A 16,044-nucleotide genomic window follows, 5' to 3' on the forward strand; every position below is an offset into this window, starting at 1 on the left:
AAATTTCAGTTCAAACCCAGTCCGGTTCTGATACTATGTTAGGAATCATGAATCTATATAAGGAAATTGATCTGATACCATGTTCACAATCATGACCTCCATAATGGTATGTGTGATATCCGAGTTAGAGATGAGAACAAAACACCATTTATAAGGGTGTGGAAACATCCCTTGGTGGACGCATTTTAAAGTCTTAAGAGGAAGGCCGAAAGGGAAAACCCAAATAGAATAATATCTGCTAGCGGTGGATCTGGGCCATTACAAATGGTATTAGAGTCAGACACCGAATGATGTGTCAGCCTCCTCGTTGTTTTCCGAAGGGGGTAGACACGAGGCGGTGTGCCAATAATTTATTGTATTCACGTTGTATAAATCACTACCCAAAAAAGGTTGGCTTTACAAAACTACAAATTAAGTGTAAGTTTATACAAAGGCTAGTATACGAGCCAGTGCCGTGCTCGCTATCTTGGACCAGATAGCTGCACCGACGAAAGATACGCATCGCTATTGCAATCGGATGGCCCCGACGAAGTCCACTCCTCACTACTCGACTTCAAAAACCCAGAAAACAGCCGAGAACCCAGAGGCGAGGAAGTTGGCGGCTGCGGCACAGCGCTAACCCCTTCAAGCATTTGCACCACTCTCGCCATCGATGGCCTTAACTGCATATCCTCCTGCACGCACCACAGCGCAACCTTAATGGCTACGAACACCCGCTCATCATTTTCATTTATGTTCAACTTAGCGTCAAGAACAGCCCTCAATTTCCCTTCTTCCATCATCTTAAAAGCATAGGTCGGGAAATGCGATTTCTCCGAGCTCTCCGTCGGGTCATAGTTCTTCCTCCCGCCGATGATTTCTAGCAACACCATTCCGTAGCTATAAACATCGCTCTTCTCTGAAATCGCGTAGTTCGTTATCCATTCCGGAGCGAGATAGCCTCTGGTTCCTCTCAATGTGGTGAACACATGGCTTTGTTCGCGGTTCATCAGCTTAGCTAACCCGAAATCCGAGACTTTGGCTTGGAAATTGTCGTCTAATAAGACGTTCTCTGGCTTGATATCACAATGGACGATTTTAGCATCGCAGTCTTCATGAAGATACGCTAAACCCTTGGCTGTGCCCACGGCTATGTTGAATCTTGTATCCCAATCAAGCGAGAAATCTTCTCTGTTCTTCTTGAAAATCCATTTGTCAAGTGATCCATTCGCCATGAACTCGTAAGCAAGAAGGCGATGGGTTCCTTCGGCGCAGAAGCCCTTCAATCTGACCAAATGGATGTGATGAATGCTGCCGATTATGCCGACTTCGGCTCGAAATTCCTTTTTTCCTTGGCCGATTCCTTCCAGTTTCTTCACGGCCAAACGAGTTCCATCTGGTAATACTCCTCTGTAAACTGAGCCAAATCCGCCTTGTCCGAGTTTCACCAAGAAATTATCTGTAGCCGTTTGAAGATCCTTGTAGCTGTAACGAATCGGAGCTCCGGAAAGGCCTTCTAGGAAATTTTCTTCTTCTGAACTCTCTTGCGGAGCTTCTGGAGATTTGTTCTTCTTTCTAACGTAGCGAATTCCGATGTAAATCAGACCAGAAATGATAATCAAAGTCGAGATGGCAATACCTAGAATCGCAGGGATTGGCTTCTTTTCAGCGCTTCCATTTCCGCCGTTTTCTTGATTTCTCGACAGTTTGATGAACGAAACGAACTCGGAATTCTTAGGGTTTTGAAATCCACCAATTTGATCGAGCAAGAAACAATCCCCGGAACTATGATAAAACAGAGCAATACAAGAACAATTAGTTCTACAAGAGGATTTGCAATTCTCCAAATCTGTTTTTACAGACGGCTGCAAGAATTGGAGTGCGAAGTAACCAATCTTATCATGAGATTCCACGAGCTCTGTAGATTCAATCGATTGGTCACATGGCGCAGTGATTCCCGTCTGGCAATTCGGTTGCGAGCCAAGAATCGAAGGACAGAGGCATTTATTTTCACTATAACAAATGAAATTCGGGCCACATGGTTGAGGTGTTCCACAAGGATCTTCAGGAATTCGAATGGAGGAAGCCTCACCAGATCCACTCATTTGAAGTTTGTAAAACGAGATGAATCCATCGCTGCCAAGAACAGCCATCCATGTAGCGTTTGCGTCAGTATTAGTGGAGAAAGCAAATTGCCAGAGTAAAACGTTATTTCCGCCATGGAAATTCCACGAGTTTGCTGTGAGTGTTGCAGAGATTACAGAGCCACCATCTTTGTTGATCGTTTTGCGATTCTCTTTACTCATTGACCAATACGGCTGTGGGGATTTGAATCCTGCAGATAAAATCATATCTCCCGATTTCAATTCAAGAACATAGGTTAAATTATTCTGATCGGGCTTACTTACAAGCCGCATACCCTCAACGAAACCCTGATTCGACAAAAGAGTATCAGTCGGATGGGCGAAACTCTCCCAAATCATCGAACTATCATTTCCAAGCAAAGCCAAGTTTCCAGAATCCATTAACGCAAGAACAGAGACTCCTCTGTTCGTGGTGTTCGTCGACCAAACCACATTGTTTTCCTTGTATAAAACCACATTACCTCCCTCTTCAAACACGAATTTATCAGAAGTCGAAACCGGAGAGAGCTGATTCGCAGTCCAGACGATTTTCCGGCTGCTTAAGTGAATAATTGCTAGAAAATACTGCGTTACTTCCCCTGGATTAGTGAATCCAAACCCGAATTCAGAGTTGTTAGATCGAAGAAACACCCCGTCGTGATCGACCCAGTTCATCTGAGTTCCTTGAAGCCCGGGAGAAATCTGCCCCACGCTCTGTAAACCACCGGAGCAAGGCCCAAACCGACGGAGAAGAACAGTCAACCATACAATGACCTGAAAACCACTACCAAAACCGCTCGTTCCCATCCCTTCTCCGAATCAAACCCAGATAAAACTACCTAAACCAGAAGAATCCTAGAAGAAACGAAGAACACAGAAATTCAAGCTTAAACTCAAATTCTCTCGCCGGATTCAGAAATTAGAAGCGATCTGAAACGATGAAGTTGAAGCAAACTAGTTTAGAAATGCTAGAAACCGGGGAACAAGCAATCCAGAAAGCAGGTAGCGGCCAACCAACCGCGACGAATTGGAATAAAGAAAGAAAAGGGTATATGTAGAACGGAAAATCCATTAAACCCATATAAAAATCACCACCAAATTCCAAGTTTCTACAAGAAATGGACCAAATCCCAAGAAACGATTGGTGTTAGTTGAAGAATCTTGGAAATGGGTTGTTAATTTGAGTGAAGAACAACAGAGTAAAGCACTGAATTGGGGGAAGGGGCAACCGAGAATAGGATGAAAGGCGTTAAAAGTTTCGTCGGATTGTAAGAACGAACGAAAGAAAGTAAATGGGAAATTGGGAATAATAAATGCGAGGTAGGAAGGTAGTGGTGGGTGTTCAAACATGTCAACTAACTCAACCTCAGAGTCTGCCATTGCTGAGCTGTCAGGATTTTTTTTAAATCTTCGACCCCTCTTTATCAGGTCCTTCCTCACAAAATGCCTTTTTTTCCTATCATTTTTTTTTGGACCCATCTTTCACCCATGTAGTCTAAGTCAATGGAAGTCTTTGCTTATGAAATCTTACTGGTTACTCGTGAGAAAGTAACGGTAACATCTCACATTAGTTGTAGAGGAGAATGATACATTCTTAAGGGTGTGTGAACCTCGACTTACCAGCACACATTTTAAATTTTTGAAGAGAATCCCAAAAGGAAAAATCCAAAGAGAACAATATCCGCTAGCGTTGGAGTTAAGTCGTTACAAATGATATAGAGCCAAACACAGGGCGATTTGCCAGCGAGGAGGCTACACCTCAAAGGGGAGTGGACACGAGACAATGTGTCAGCAAAGACACTAGGCCCCAAAAGATGGTGGATTGTGAGTGAGATCCCACATCGTTTAGGGAGGAGAATGAAGCATAAGGGTGTGGAAACCATTCCCTACCCTACACATTTTAAAAACCCTGAGTGGAACCCGAAAATGGAAAGCCCAAAAATGACAATATCTGCTAGTTGTGGGGTTGAGTCGTTACAGTAACCAAAGTTGGAATGCCAACACGAGTTTATTATTATTGAATTCACCCGACTTGATAGTACCCTATTTTTTAAACTTCCAATGCTAAAGTCACTGAATGGGTAAGTCGTCTATTATATCAATCTACCCACCCTTGTTTAATTACTATTGAAGTATATACTCGGGAGGGTAGTGCAAGGTGGACAATTTCAAAACACACTCGAGAAAAATATTTTAATTCTATGAACTAGTTGGTAACAATCACGAACAAAAAGGGTATAATAGGAAAGTATTAGTTTTAAAAAATATGGATTAAGATTTAAAGTGAATTTGGATCGGATAAAAAAAAAGATAGAAGAGTCTTACCTAACACTATGTTATAATAGAGTACAAGATTCTAATACATAGTATGCTTGGAAAAGTCAAATTAATATAATTTGAACAAAGATATTATTGTTAGCAACTCACATACTTACATCATCATGATCGCTTAATACAAACAAAATGAGAGTATTATTATTATTATTATTGTATTTACATTATTTATTTATTCATTTTCTGACATTTAATTAAATTTTACAATTTAATTTTAATATATATTTTAGAAAATTACTTTCCAAGATTTTTGGACAATAAATAATAAAAATATTAATTATGGAATTAAAAAAAAATGTATACATAATAGTATAATAAGTAAAATTATATATTTTAAAATAAATGATAAATTCGAGTGAACCTCTTTAAAATAGAACCAAATCAATTTATAAAATTTTAAATTAATCATATTTTTAAAAAATCAAATTTTTTTCATCTAAAATATGAATATTTAATAAATGTAAATATGTTTTTAGTTAATAAAATGGATTTATCATAACTATTTTACCATAATATTAAAAACGTAAGTTAAACTAATTAAAATTGTCAAATTTAATATTGTCTATATATATATATATATATATATATATATATATATATATATTTATTTATTTATTTATTTATTTATTTATTTTAAATAATCATTCAATTTAAAATTATTTTTTAATTTATTTTATCACAAAAACTTTATTACATTATTCATTAATTTATTTAATTCTTTATTTCAAAGCGATAAAAATAAAAATGTATTAAATGAACATGTCGTACCAATAATAACAATATTGGTTAATGGTTGGAACTAAAATAAAAGAATAATCTAAAATTTATAATTTTTTTTTAAATTAAAAAAACTAAACAGATATATTAAGTGATTAAACACATAATTTAAATATTTTCTTAGAAGCTTTTGTAATAGAAAATAGAAAAGAAAAAACATTAAAATAATTTAAATAATTTAGAAGATAATGCAAATAAATAATTTCATCCCCATTAATTAGTACAGCACTAAAGTCCACCTTCAAATATTGATAAGTTTATTTTAAATATTAATTTTTAAAATGCATTTCCATTTGTAGCACGTGTCAATCACAAAATAATTTATCACAAACAAAATCATAAAACATTTATTTATTATTCCAGTCAAACAAAATTTTAAATAGATATTTTAAGCAAATTAAAATAAGAATTAAATATTCAAAATATAATCTAAAAACATTTTCTTGCTATTTTTATTGAAATATTTTATAATGCAATGTTTTTTAATTTATGAGCAACAAAATCTTTGTGGTTCTAATTTAATTGGATTTTAAAAGAATTAGTGAGAAGACATGTTATACTTAATGTAATAAGAATAATAATGTATTTTTATATATTTTAAATAATGATAAACACATTCTAAATTATTATTATTTTTTCAAATTATTTAATTAAATTTATCTTATTAAAAAAAACAAAATTTACATCACAAGTCCACCCTTCTCTGATTAGTGCATGTCGTCTGATGACAAGCTATGATCTCATTTATAACAGCCCAAACCCACACCACTCCGATTCTATGGAGATGGTCTAGCCCTCTTCCAACTAGTGCATTGCAACATCCGGTGACTGACTCTGATACCATTTATAACAACTAAAGTTCACCGCTAACAAATAGTGTCTTATTTGAACTTTCCCTTTTGAGCTTCCCATCAAAGTTTTTAAAACATGTCTTTCCACTAGAAAGAGATAAGAAAAGAGCAAAGCAATAATATTAATAAAATAAAATAAAATAAAAACATGGTTTGTTCAAACACTCATTTGAAAGTGGGAGCAGGGTTTGAAAAAAATCCATCAACTTTGGCATAAAATAGGCATTAGGTATTATTTTGAAAGCGAACAGCATTTTCAATTCATTTAAATTTCTATCAAAACGATTAGTTTCAAACCATTTCTTTTCCTCCTTGTTTGTTACTGTGAATGTTTGATTAATCCACCACACTTAAATGGTGTGAAAGTTGTCTTATTTATAATCAAATAAATTATAAGGATATGGAAATAGTAATAAATAGAAAGATACCTATAATAATAAGGCAAATATTAGATATTTGCCTTATAATAAAATATCAAATATAATATATATGGTAAACTATAATTTATTACTAAATATCCTTAACAGCTACTTAATTCATTATTATATTTATATGATTTTTTTTGTCCGTTTAATAATTTAACGGTGATTTTTTCATTGTTGATTCAATTGTACTCTCGTCGTATTATATTGAACTGCAATAAGCAATATGATCTTATACCTTGTATGTTGTCGTATAAGACTATACAATGACCAATGCGATTTCGTTGCATGATTATATATTGTGATAAAAATCGTTGTTGGTATGATATTTTTAAAGCTAAATCAATAAAAATATCGTAAACTTTGCCTTTCGTCTCAAAAATACCCTAAATACCCTTGTCCTTAATTTTGGATGAAAACCAGTAATATTTTGTTTTAAAAATATTCTTTAACTTTTTATAAAGATTTCAATTTTTTTTTTTTTTTTTTACTTTAAAAAGCATTTCAAAAATACCCTTTTAAGTTTTTTAAATTTTTATAGTAATTTTCTGAAATAACATTAAGACGTTGGTAGATAACGTATGAGGGGTAGTAAATTTTTTTTTTTTTAATTTTTTTCTATAAGAGTAAAAGGGGTAAATGCTATTTTAAAAATTTTATAAATATTTTTTTTAAACATGGTAACCGTAAATATATTATTAAAGTTAAAAAGGTATTAATTAAAGATAAAGGTTATTCAATTTTTTTTAAATAAGTTATTAATATTTTCATCCTAAGTATATTATTTATATTTTTTTTAGTTTAAAAATATTATTAAATTAGAAAGTGGATGTAGTTTTATTAATTTTGTCTATTTCTGGAATTAATTATTTCTAAAATTATTAATTTAATCTATTTCTAAAAATAATTTTATTAATTTAGTCTATTTTTAAAATTATTTTTATTAATCTATTATATTCCTAAAATTAGTTATAAAATGGGAAAGATTAAACAAGACTACTTTTTGCATCTATTGAATGAGACAACAAACGCGGCTTGAAACTCTTGAGCGCTGCCGGTACGCGTTGGCTGTGGAGCGAGCCGCCAGCAGATATGGGTTCTCAACTTTTAGAACCTTGAAACGGTGGGTCTTACCCCAAACCGCTTCTTCACATTCAATCGTTTAGCGTCTCCTGATAGATATGTCTTGGATATTCTAATCATACTTGTCATCCACTGTTGTGTATGTCTCAATCATACTTGTAGCTACACGCGGGTGTATGATTATTCACCAAAATCATGTCTACCTCTGTTATAATTAATACACTTTCGGTCAAATGTAACCAAGGTTCAATCATAAGTTTGAATTGTCCGCGAAATTGGATTTTCACACCGTTCATATGAGATCCTACATCGATTTTCAAAGAATGTGAAAACCTCTTCCTAGTAGACACGTTTCCAAACCGTGAGACTGATGACGATATATAACAGGCCAAAACGGAGAATATTTGCTAGCGATGGACTTGAAGTATTACAAATAATATCAAAGTCAGACATTAAACGATGTGCTAGCGAGGATATTAGACTCCAAGGGGTAGATTGTGAAATCCCACAACGGTTGGAGAGAGAAACGAAATATTCGTTATAAGGGTGTAGAAATCTATTCCTAATAAAAGCGTTTTAAAATCGTGAGATTGATAGCTATACATAACGAACCAAAACGGACAATAGTAGAACAAATTGAGCTAAAAGCAGCCAGGTTTGTCGGTTTTAACAAACATAAAACAAGAATTATCCAATTTGACCCCACAAAGAACTAATGTCACCAAACATTCAATGATCCATTCAGCCCTTTCCCAAACACAAAACAGATAAAGCACATTGCTCCAAAAACATGATAGCTAAGCTCATTGGGTCAATGCTTCTCTGTCCCCCATTTCCACACACACTAACCTCCATGGCTCCAACCAACCTAACCATCAATCCTAAACGACGCCCGGGTTAGCTTTCTTTCAACCGCAATTCGGCTCGAAAAAGATTCAGCCAATGAACCGGTTGGAACAAAGCTTAGGGAACCAACATTGGTGACTTCCCTTCAAAGAAAGACTAAAATTTGCCTTTCGTTTTCTTGTTGTCTCGGCATCGACGCATTCGCTATCGAGTCTTTGCCCCCATGATGTGCTATATTCATTGACCACCATTGGGGAACAATCATCAGATTTGGTTTCCTCTAGTGAACTCCTCGAACCAACTTTAAGCTCAGGATAACTCGAGCTCGAAGCTAAGAAGGGGTGGCCTAACCGCAGCGCTAGATCACAATCATCCTCACATTTGTTCCCAATTGCTGCAGCCACTGTATCAAAGCCATTAGTCTTCTCCAAAGCACCTCCATTTCTAGAGTCCAGACATATAGAAATCGGTTCACAAGCGATTTCGAAGCTAGAACGCTGTCGTTTCCAGCGAACATCATCGTTATAACACAACGGATAGACTGCGAACCTGCTTGATGGCAGAGCATTGGCCATAGGTTTAACCAAACTCCAAAAATAAGGGGCACAGCTTGAATTCTTGATTGCCATGGGAGGAGGAGACAACTCCTGATGCCTAGAACTGAGATAGTTTGTGGAGTTCTTATTTCTTTGGCTTCTAGAAGCTTTTCTAGGAGTGCAGCCTAAATTAAGAGCAGCTGAAAGGGAAACAAAATTCAACACAAAAACCCCCCAAAAAAGTGGATTCAATAAGCAAGTTTTGTAGCTACCTTCAATGCAAGGCTGAAGAAACTCTCCAGTTTCTTTGGTATCATCAAGGCGTAATATGGTATTAACAGCATCCACTAAGCGGTCCCGAAGGGTATTAAACTCAATGTATTCAGCCTATCATGAACAAACGAAATGATATCAAGTTTAAACAGATCATAGCTATGAACTAGTGAGATTAAAGGTGAAAACCTCAGAAAGGGCTTTGGAGTATAAGATTTCTTCAGCTTTGAGGACAACAACAGGAAGAATTTCTTGCCATTCTTTGTTTTTTTTAGTGGAGGAGCTATGAATCTGATGCATAACCCTAACAGAACAAACGACAAGACAAATCAAGAACAACCCAACAGAGATTCAAACAAAAATGATGAACAAAAACAGAGGGCCAGACCTGAAAATCTCCTGAATGAGAGAGCCTCTGATGGGTTGGTGCCTATCACTGTGCCAAGCTCTTCGCACGCACTCATAAGGCCTCGGGCCTGGCCTTGGCATCTTCAAGACAAGGAGAGCTCAGCTCAGCTATGGGGTTTTTGAGTGAAAAAAATCCCTTGAAGACAACAAAATGTTTGGAATTCCAAGATTCAAGGAAGAAGAAGGGGCTGGTCTTGTTCTTCAACAGTGTGGTGTGTTGGTGTGTTGAAAGACTCAATTATTTGAAAGAGGGTATTACCTAGCCCCATGAGCCCTGACCATTCATGTAGCCCTGGGGGAACTCTCATGATATTGTCACAGTCGGTGGACCAAACTAACCCCAACCTCAAATACCCACTAGACAATACTCTCTACTCACTTATTAGGAATAACGGATCTCCACAAAAATATGATATTGTCCACTTTAAGCATAAACTAGCTATTTCCCAAAAGATTTTGTACAAATGAAAATGTATTTTTTACTTATAAACCCATGATTATTCTATCTCCCTTCTTGCTTCTGTACACCGTTTTTTTAGATAGACCATTAAGACATTATATCTTCGATAAAGTTTTAAATTTTATGGTTGGATAAGGATTGAAATGTGCAAAAGTTTAATGGGGAGGGACTAAAAATCTTTTTTTTTTTCTTCCAAATCACTTGCAATGGCCAAGATCATTCCTCTCCCAAATTCACTAACCCCAAAAAGCAATCATTTTTATCTAACATTTTGGTTCGTCCCAAAGTGAAATTGTTCCTGCAATTCCGACAAATGTTACTCTTTTTTATTGAGGGTCTATTGTTGTGGTACCTTTATTGATATGGTGTATTTATAGTAGATTTAACTAATCTAAGCACACCGTTAATAGATATTGTCTGTTTTATCTTATTATGTAGTCGTTAATCTCATGATTTTTTAAAATGGGTATGATAGAGAGGTTTTCACATCCTTATAAGAAATGTTTCGTTCTCCACTCCAACCAATCAATGTGAGATCTCACAATCCATTCCTTTGGGGGTCCAGCGTCCTCGATGCCACACCGCTCAGTGTTTGGCTCTCCAACCAATATGGGATCTCACAATTCATCTCATTGGAGACTAGCATATTCGGTGCCATACCGCTCAGCGATTAGTTCTGAAATTATTTGTAACCTTAGAAAGCTTATCGAATCAAAATTATTAATTTTATTGTTAATTCAAATTAAAAAAGAATCTATGAATAATGTTTATCATAGTCAAAAGTAACATTAAAAGTGGGAATTAGGAATCTTTAAAATTAATAAACCCATGAAATTTGGAGCTTATAATATAAGGGAAAATGTGAAAATAATTATATATATATGAAACAAAAAGGGAAGGGATAGGTAAATAGAACAACAAAAGGTAGGTCCCATTACACGAGAAATAATTCAGTGCGGTAAAACACAACGCAGAACAACTTTTCAACCAATCACATCCCCATCACATTCAAACCAGACCCATCCTCATCCGACAGATCAGTTCTCCTGCATGATTGCCACGTGGGCTCCACCACTCAAAAATCAAACAAGTATTTCTTTCTTTTCTTTTCTTTTCTTTTTTTGGTTTGAATTTTATTACTTTAAATCGGTAATTGATTTTGGATTGAAAATCCCTTCAATCCTAGCCGTCCATTATGCAACTTGATTATCCTCGTTTCCAATTCCAACTGCTCCACCACTCCACCAAATCCGTCGCTTTATCAGTCGCCGGCTCAGTCTGCAACAACCCGCCATAATGTCCGCCGCGAGCCCACTTTCTCTGATTTGTGCTCTGCTTCTTTGCTTGCCTTTAGCCGTTCTCTTTACCGTTAACAGCCCCACCGCCATTAATTCCGTCCAAAATTCCGACCACCCTTTCATTTTCCCATTGCAGTCACTTTACATGCCGAAGACCCACCGCAAAATTACCCTCTTCCAAATCCCTTCACCGCCGCCTCCGCCTCCGCCGCCGCCAGAGGAGGATGATTTGTTGTTCCCACTTGCCGCCCGGGTCGACCCGAACCCATCACCAACCCGGAAATTGGCTTTCATGTTTCTCACGAATTCCCCTCTCCCTTTTGCTCCACTTTGGGAACTGTTCTTCAAAAACATCCCCCCGGATCTTTACAATGTTTACATCCACGATGACCCGACCCGAGAATATGACCCGCCTTTCTCCGGCGTGTTTTCCCACCGGGTCATCCCGTCAAAACCCACTCAGAGATTCACCTCTTCTCTAACCGCCGCCGCCCGCCGCCTTCTCGCCCACGCGCTGCTGCATGATTCTTCTAATTCCATGTTTGCCCTTCTCTCCCCCTCTTGCATCCCTCTTCATTCCTTTAATTTCACTTACAAAACGCTAATCCGCTCCAAGAAGAGCTTCATCGAGGTTCTCAAAAATGAAATCGGTGCCTACGACAGATGGGCGGCGCGTGGTCCCGACGCGATGCTTCCCGTTGTTAAATTGGAGGATTTACGAATTGGGTCACAGTTTTGGGCCCTCACGCGTCGGCACGCGCGGACTGTAGTGAAAGATAAGAAAGTTTGGACAAAGTTTGACTTACCATGCGTGCGGTGGGACACGTGTTATCCAGAGGAGAATTATTTCCCCACCTTACTCAGCATGTGGGACCGCCAAGGACTTATTCCAGCTACACTAACACACGTGGACTGGAATGGGAGATTCGATGGCCACCCTCGCACGTACGACAAAGCTGACGTCACCCCCAATCTCATACGTTCTCTGAGAATGGCCCGCCTCAGATACGGCGACGGCGACGCCGGCATTGAAATGAGAATCGGAACTAAAACTAAAACCTCTGGCCGCCGGAGTTCGTCGTCTTCCTCCGCCGCTAAACATTACCGCCGGCATACGTTCCTGTTTGCTAGGAAATTCTCCGCCGATACGCTCCAGCCGTTAATGAACATATCAAGCGACGTCATCTTTAAAGATTGATGAAAATATATACACAAAATTATGTTTTTTTTTTTGTCTTTTTAAGGATAATTCGGGACAAACAAACCCAATGTTTTTTTTTTTTTGTTTTTTTTTTAACTTACAAATTAACTCTAGGTTTTGTATATGCATATCGAGATCAGAGTTTTTTCAAGACTTGTCGTGAGCGAGCGTGTCAGTTTGAAAATAAACGGTAACAATATGAAAATGGTAGGCCATATATTTTTTTTAATAATTAAAGGTACTAATACAACTTTTAAAATATTTCAAACGAGATATGTGTTTTATTCCATAACGATTCTTATGTTATTGGACAGCGGTTCTCCACTGTTTGTGGTGGTTGAGGTAGCTGGTCAAGGACCTTCTTCCTCCATGACCCAATTGGTGGCCACCCGACTCCGTGGTTCTTCTCTTCATCATCTCTATCTCTGCTATATCATAAGACTTATGAAATATAGTACGTATAGACTCAAATATAGTGCGTATAGACTCACATTTGAAAGGTGCAAGAGCGTGTCTCTTGTGGACGATCAGGATCGTCTTCATCCTTAGGCTTATCATTCCATGATAGCAAGGGCGAAGTGTTCGGCCGCTCATTTGTGACGCGTGGATGTTTGATGCAGTTTGTAGGAGCGCCATGGAGGGGGTGGCTGTGAAGGGGAAGAGAGAGGCCAAGTTGAAGCTCCATTTTTTAATTGAGTTAAAAGGATGAGAAGAAATGGGAGAGGCATTTATGGAAGCAGCGAGATGGGTATGAGTCGGGAAAAGGGGTGGCAACGAGAGGGACACAAAGAAGGAAGATGAGGATAGAGATGGAGTGGGCGTGTGGGTTGGACCTCCATGTCCCTCTTCCCTCATCTCTTTCTTTTTGTGGTCGACTAATTATTCATATCAAATCGATATAAAATTTAACTATTGAGACTCCTCCCTAACAAATATTGTCTTTTTTTGGGCTTTTCACGACCCTTTCGAGATCCAGCGTCCTCGCTGCTGGCACTTGTTTCAATCTCTTATTCGATGTGAAACCCCCACTAAATCCACTCCATTTGGAGGCAGAGTCCTTACTGGCACACCGCCTCATGTATACCCCACTTTGGGAAACAGCGAGAAAGCTGGCACATCGTCCGGTATCTGACTCTAATATCATTTGTAACGGCCTAGACCCACCACTAGCAAATATTGTCCTCTCTTGACTTTCTTTTTTGAGCTTCCTCTCAAGACTTTAAAACACGTTTGTTAGTGGAAGGTCTCCACTCCCTCATAAAAGAGTATTTTGTTTTCCTCCCCAACCAATATGGAATATCACAATATCTGATGTTCGGAATGCTTTTCAACCGTTTTCACTGTTAAGTTATGTAACTAGTTGGGTAGTAGGTTCACGTGACAAAAATAAAAGAGAATCGTATAATGAAATCGATACAATGCAACAAGAAATTAAAGAGCGATAAGTGACAAAAATAAAAGAATGTGTCTGATGAGATCGATATAATGTAACTAAATAAGGGATATTGTGATGGAGGGGACACATGAGGGCGGGGAAAGGGGACCTAAGCTTGTGAAGTCCACGTGGGCACCATAGGGGGGGGGGGCATTGGGTGATTTAGGAGGGTAGGTGGCTTTGGACTTTCAATTGGAGAGATAGTGGACCCCACCGACACCTGTATTATTGTCATTTGGGCCTACCTTCCCCGTCCATCTTCATAACCCTTGGGCCTTGGCCCATAATTTCTCTCTCGATTATAAATATGTCCGCACGTGAGTACGGCATGCGCAAGTTTTTTTCCGTTTTTCCTATCTTACCCCTGCGTGTGATTCTATTTAAATTTTTTAAATTTCAAATTCAATCGAGTCATTGCCGTGGGAATCCATGTCGGCCATAATTTATTGGGCTGAGAAAGAAAAAGGCCGTAATTGACATGGGCCCACATTGATTTGGGCCGAAATTGATTGGGCTGGTAAAGAGAAAAGGCCATACCTCAAGCCCGGCCCAATCCACTCCATTCCATAGGCACGCGCATATCACGTGAGAAAAGATCCCAATCTCTTGGCCAAGGAAAGGCGGATGCGAGCAGAGCCTTATCAAATTGTGTGGCGAAGAATGCAGAGTGCATAATGTAGATAACCCTAATCTCCACCTCATTTCGTCTCTCAATCATTCACCAGATCCGCCATTACCGTTCACTCGAAGCTCCAAAGCTCCAAAGCTCGACGCAGCCATGGCGAATGTAATAATGGCCTCCTCCAAACCCCTCTCCGCTCCCCCTTCCATCGCCTCCACCAAAACCCCCAAATTCTCCATTCCCAAAACCCTAACCCTAACCCTAACCCCCACGATTCTCAAAAACCCCCAATTCCTCTCCCTCTCCACCTCCACTCTCAAATCCCTCTCCCTCATCGCCGCCACATCGCTCTCCTTCGCGCCTCCTTCCCTCGCCGAAGAGATCGAAAAGGCCGCGCTCTTCGATTTCAACCTCACTCTTCCGATCATGATGGCGCAATTCCTCCTCCTCATGGTCGGTCTCGACAAACTCTACTTCTCTCCACTCGGCAAATTCATGGACGAAAGAGACGCCGCCATTAAAGAGAAGCTCAACAGCGTTAAAGACACATCCGAGGAGGTGAAGCAGTTGGATGAACAGGCCGCAGCGGTGATGAGAGCGGCCAGAGCGGAGATTTCAGCGGCGCTTAACAAGATGAAGAAGGAAACGCAGGCAGAGGTGGAGGAGAAACTGGCGGAGGGAAGGAAGAAAATCGATGCGGAGTTGCAGGAGGCATTGGCGAGCTTGGAGAATCAGAAGGTGGAGACCATTAAATCCCTGGATGCTCAAATTGCAGCTCTTAGCGACGAAATCGTCAAGAAGGTTCTTCCCGTTTAGATCGATTTTGTTGTGAATTTGTGTTCTATTCTGGAATTGGCATGCCACCCAATTCATCTACATTTCTCCTTACTTTCTTATAATCGCTTTGCCTTGCAATCATAATGGACATGAAAGAACAATTAAATGTATAAATAATTCGTTTTTTTAATTTCCCCCTCCACCTGCCTTCCACTTATTATAACAACTTAATACTATATTAATCCTAAGTTTTAGACTATATTATATACTTACACATCTTATTTAGCCATTGAGTCCTCTTGTAATTACCAATTTACCCTTACCTCCTTAGTTATAGAGTATTAATAAATTTTTTTAAATTCAATAATATTTTGTTAACAAAAAAAGTTAAATAATATATTTTAGGTAGAGTTTAAATAAATAAATAATCATATTTGAAAATTTAGGTCCCTAACTTAGCCCATATTGAAATTGGGCCAAATATTAAAGCCCACGTAGCTCATTTAAACAAGTTTATGGGCTTTCGGGACATCCAGCCCGTAACAATCAAAGCAAGCCCAGCTCAACTCAGCCCAGCCCAAACATTACCTCTTTTTTTTTTTTTTTTTTTTTTAAGAAA

The 16,044-nt window shown here is 38.3% G+C and overlaps 4 protein-coding genes across 4 annotated transcripts; 2 read left to right on the top strand and 2 right to left on the bottom strand.

Annotated features, from left to right (window-relative positions):
* Nucleotides 1–351: 351 nt before the first annotated feature.
* On the bottom strand, nt 352–3,446 carry LOC111496146 (G-type lectin S-receptor-like serine/threonine-protein kinase SD2-5). Its single transcript, XM_023146467.1, has one exon. The coding sequence runs from the start codon at nt 2,907–2,909 to the stop codon at nt 462–464; it is 2,448 nt and encodes an 815-aa protein (XP_023002235.1). The 5' UTR covers nt 2,910–3,446; the 3' UTR covers nt 352–461.
* Nucleotides 3,447–8,282: 4,836 nt separating this feature from the next.
* LOC111496272 lies at nt 8,283–9,915 on the bottom strand. The gene is made up of 4 exons (XM_023146660.1): nt 9,613–9,915; nt 9,414–9,528; nt 9,224–9,338; nt 8,283–9,151 (listed from the first exon to the last, which is right to left on the bottom strand). The coding sequence occupies exons 1-4, from the start codon at nt 9,711–9,713 to the stop codon at nt 8,505–8,507; spliced, it is 978 nt and encodes a 325-aa protein (XP_023002428.1). The 5' UTR covers nt 9,714–9,915; the 3' UTR covers nt 8,283–8,504.
* Nucleotides 9,916–11,309: 1,394 nt separating this feature from the next.
* Nucleotides 11,310–13,008, top strand: LOC111496232. The gene has a single exon (XM_023146604.1). The coding sequence runs from the start codon at nt 11,389–11,391 to the stop codon at nt 12,586–12,588; it is 1,200 nt and encodes a 399-aa protein (XP_023002372.1). The 5' UTR covers nt 11,310–11,388; the 3' UTR covers nt 12,589–13,008.
* A 1,661-nt stretch (nt 13,009–14,669) lies between these two features.
* On the top strand, nt 14,670–15,617 carry LOC111496318 (ATP synthase subunit b', chloroplastic). The gene has a single exon (XM_023146725.1). The coding sequence runs from the start codon at nt 14,805–14,807 to the stop codon at nt 15,462–15,464; it is 660 nt and encodes a 219-aa protein (XP_023002493.1). The 5' UTR covers nt 14,670–14,804; the 3' UTR covers nt 15,465–15,617.
* The last annotated feature ends 427 nt before the right edge of the window (nt 15,618–16,044 follow it).

Source organism: Cucurbita maxima, unplaced genomic scaffold (genome assembly GCF_002738345.1).
Source record: "Cucurbita maxima cultivar Rimu unplaced genomic scaffold, Cmax_1.0 Cma_Scf00022, whole genome shotgun sequence".
NCBI classification, from domain to species: Eukaryota; Viridiplantae; Streptophyta; class Magnoliopsida; order Cucurbitales; family Cucurbitaceae; genus Cucurbita; species Cucurbita maxima.

Bases quoted from the DNA above. Each gene is read 5' to 3' on its own strand.
- LOC111496146 (XM_023146467.1), bottom strand. From the start codon at position 2,909: ATGGGAACGAGCGGTTTTGGTAGTGGTTTTCAGGTCATTGTATGGTTG.
- LOC111496272 (XM_023146660.1), bottom strand. From the start codon at position 9,713: ATGCCAAGGCCAGGCCCGAGGCCTTATGAGTGCGTGCGAAGAGCTTGG. The intron at 9,529-9,612 runs GTCTGGCCCTCT...TTGTTCTGTTAG, and splicing joins CTCATTCAGGAGATTTTCAG to GGTTATGCATCAGATTCATA. The intron at 9,152-9,223 runs GTAGCTACAAAA...TTTCCCTTTCAG, and splicing joins TCTTCAGCCTTGCATTGAAG to CTGCTCTTAATTTAGGCTGC.
- LOC111496232 (XM_023146604.1), top strand. From the start codon at position 11,389: ATGTCCGCCGCGAGCCCACTTTCTCTGATTTGTGCTCTGCTTCTTTGC.
- LOC111496318 (XM_023146725.1), top strand. From the start codon at position 14,805: ATGGCGAATGTAATAATGGCCTCCTCCAAACCCCTCTCCGCTCCCCCT.